The 680-nt window shown below is 42.9% G+C and overlaps 1 protein-coding gene across 1 annotated transcript in view; it reads left to right on the top strand.

Annotated features, from left to right (window-relative positions):
- elac2 (elaC ribonuclease Z 2) overlaps positions 1-680 on the top strand; it is a gene marked incomplete at both ends in the record, with an annotated part of 6,981 nt that overhangs the window by 1,939 nt on the left and 4,362 nt on the right. Inside the window, 3 exon segments of the mRNA XM_014000488.1 lie at positions 40-142; positions 241-313; positions 387-499. Coding sequence (XP_013855942.1) covers positions 40-142; positions 241-313; positions 387-499 — 289 coding nt within the window.

Genomic DNA, 680 nt, shown 5'->3' with positions numbered 1-680 from the left:
AGGTAAGACTGTAAAACCAACATTGTCCTGGATTTTCAGAATCTTGTATTGTTTTTTCTTCAACTCGTTGGACATTTTCACAGCTTCGATCAAGGATGGGGTCCTTCTTACCGGCCCAGGCCAAAGAGCTCGGGCTGCCTGTGTAAGTGTACACAAGTTTGATTGACAATCAAACAGATGCCGTTTTATTGGGCAAACTTATTTTCTGTGGTTCTAATTGAGATAAAATTTAAATTTCAGAGGCAAGGCAGCTATCAGACCTCTCATCCATGTTCTGAAAAATGGGGAAAGCATCGTGTACGAAGGAAAAGAGGTTCTGTACGATTCTCTGTTAGCTGTCAGCCTCCATAACGCTTCGATTGATCCTGTTCCCGGTGGTCCCACAGATCCGACCCGAGCAGGTCTGCAGCCCCTCAGTTCCAGGACCGGTTTTTATCGTCATCGAGTGCCCGTCTGAGGAGTTTGTTGAAGCTGTTTGCACCAATCAGCAGCTGAGAAGGTAAAGGTTGTTAGCTGTGATGTTGTTTAAAAAGCAAAAGTTGCAACATGCTAACTGCTAAAAGCTAAAGTAGCATAATAGTTGCTAAAAGCTAAAAACTGCCACATACAAGCCATCAAAAACGTAATGTTATGCATATAACTACTGTTCCCTGAAGGAAAGGATTGAGGTACAACATCAT

The sequence above is a fragment of the Austrofundulus limnaeus genome, unplaced genomic scaffold (genome assembly GCF_001266775.1).
Source record: "Austrofundulus limnaeus strain Quisiro unplaced genomic scaffold, Austrofundulus_limnaeus-1.0 Scaffold3156, whole genome shotgun sequence".
Lineage (NCBI taxonomy): Eukaryota > Metazoa > Chordata > Actinopteri > Cyprinodontiformes > Rivulidae > Austrofundulus > Austrofundulus limnaeus.
This window is presented reverse-complemented; position numbering and strand designations above follow the sequence as displayed.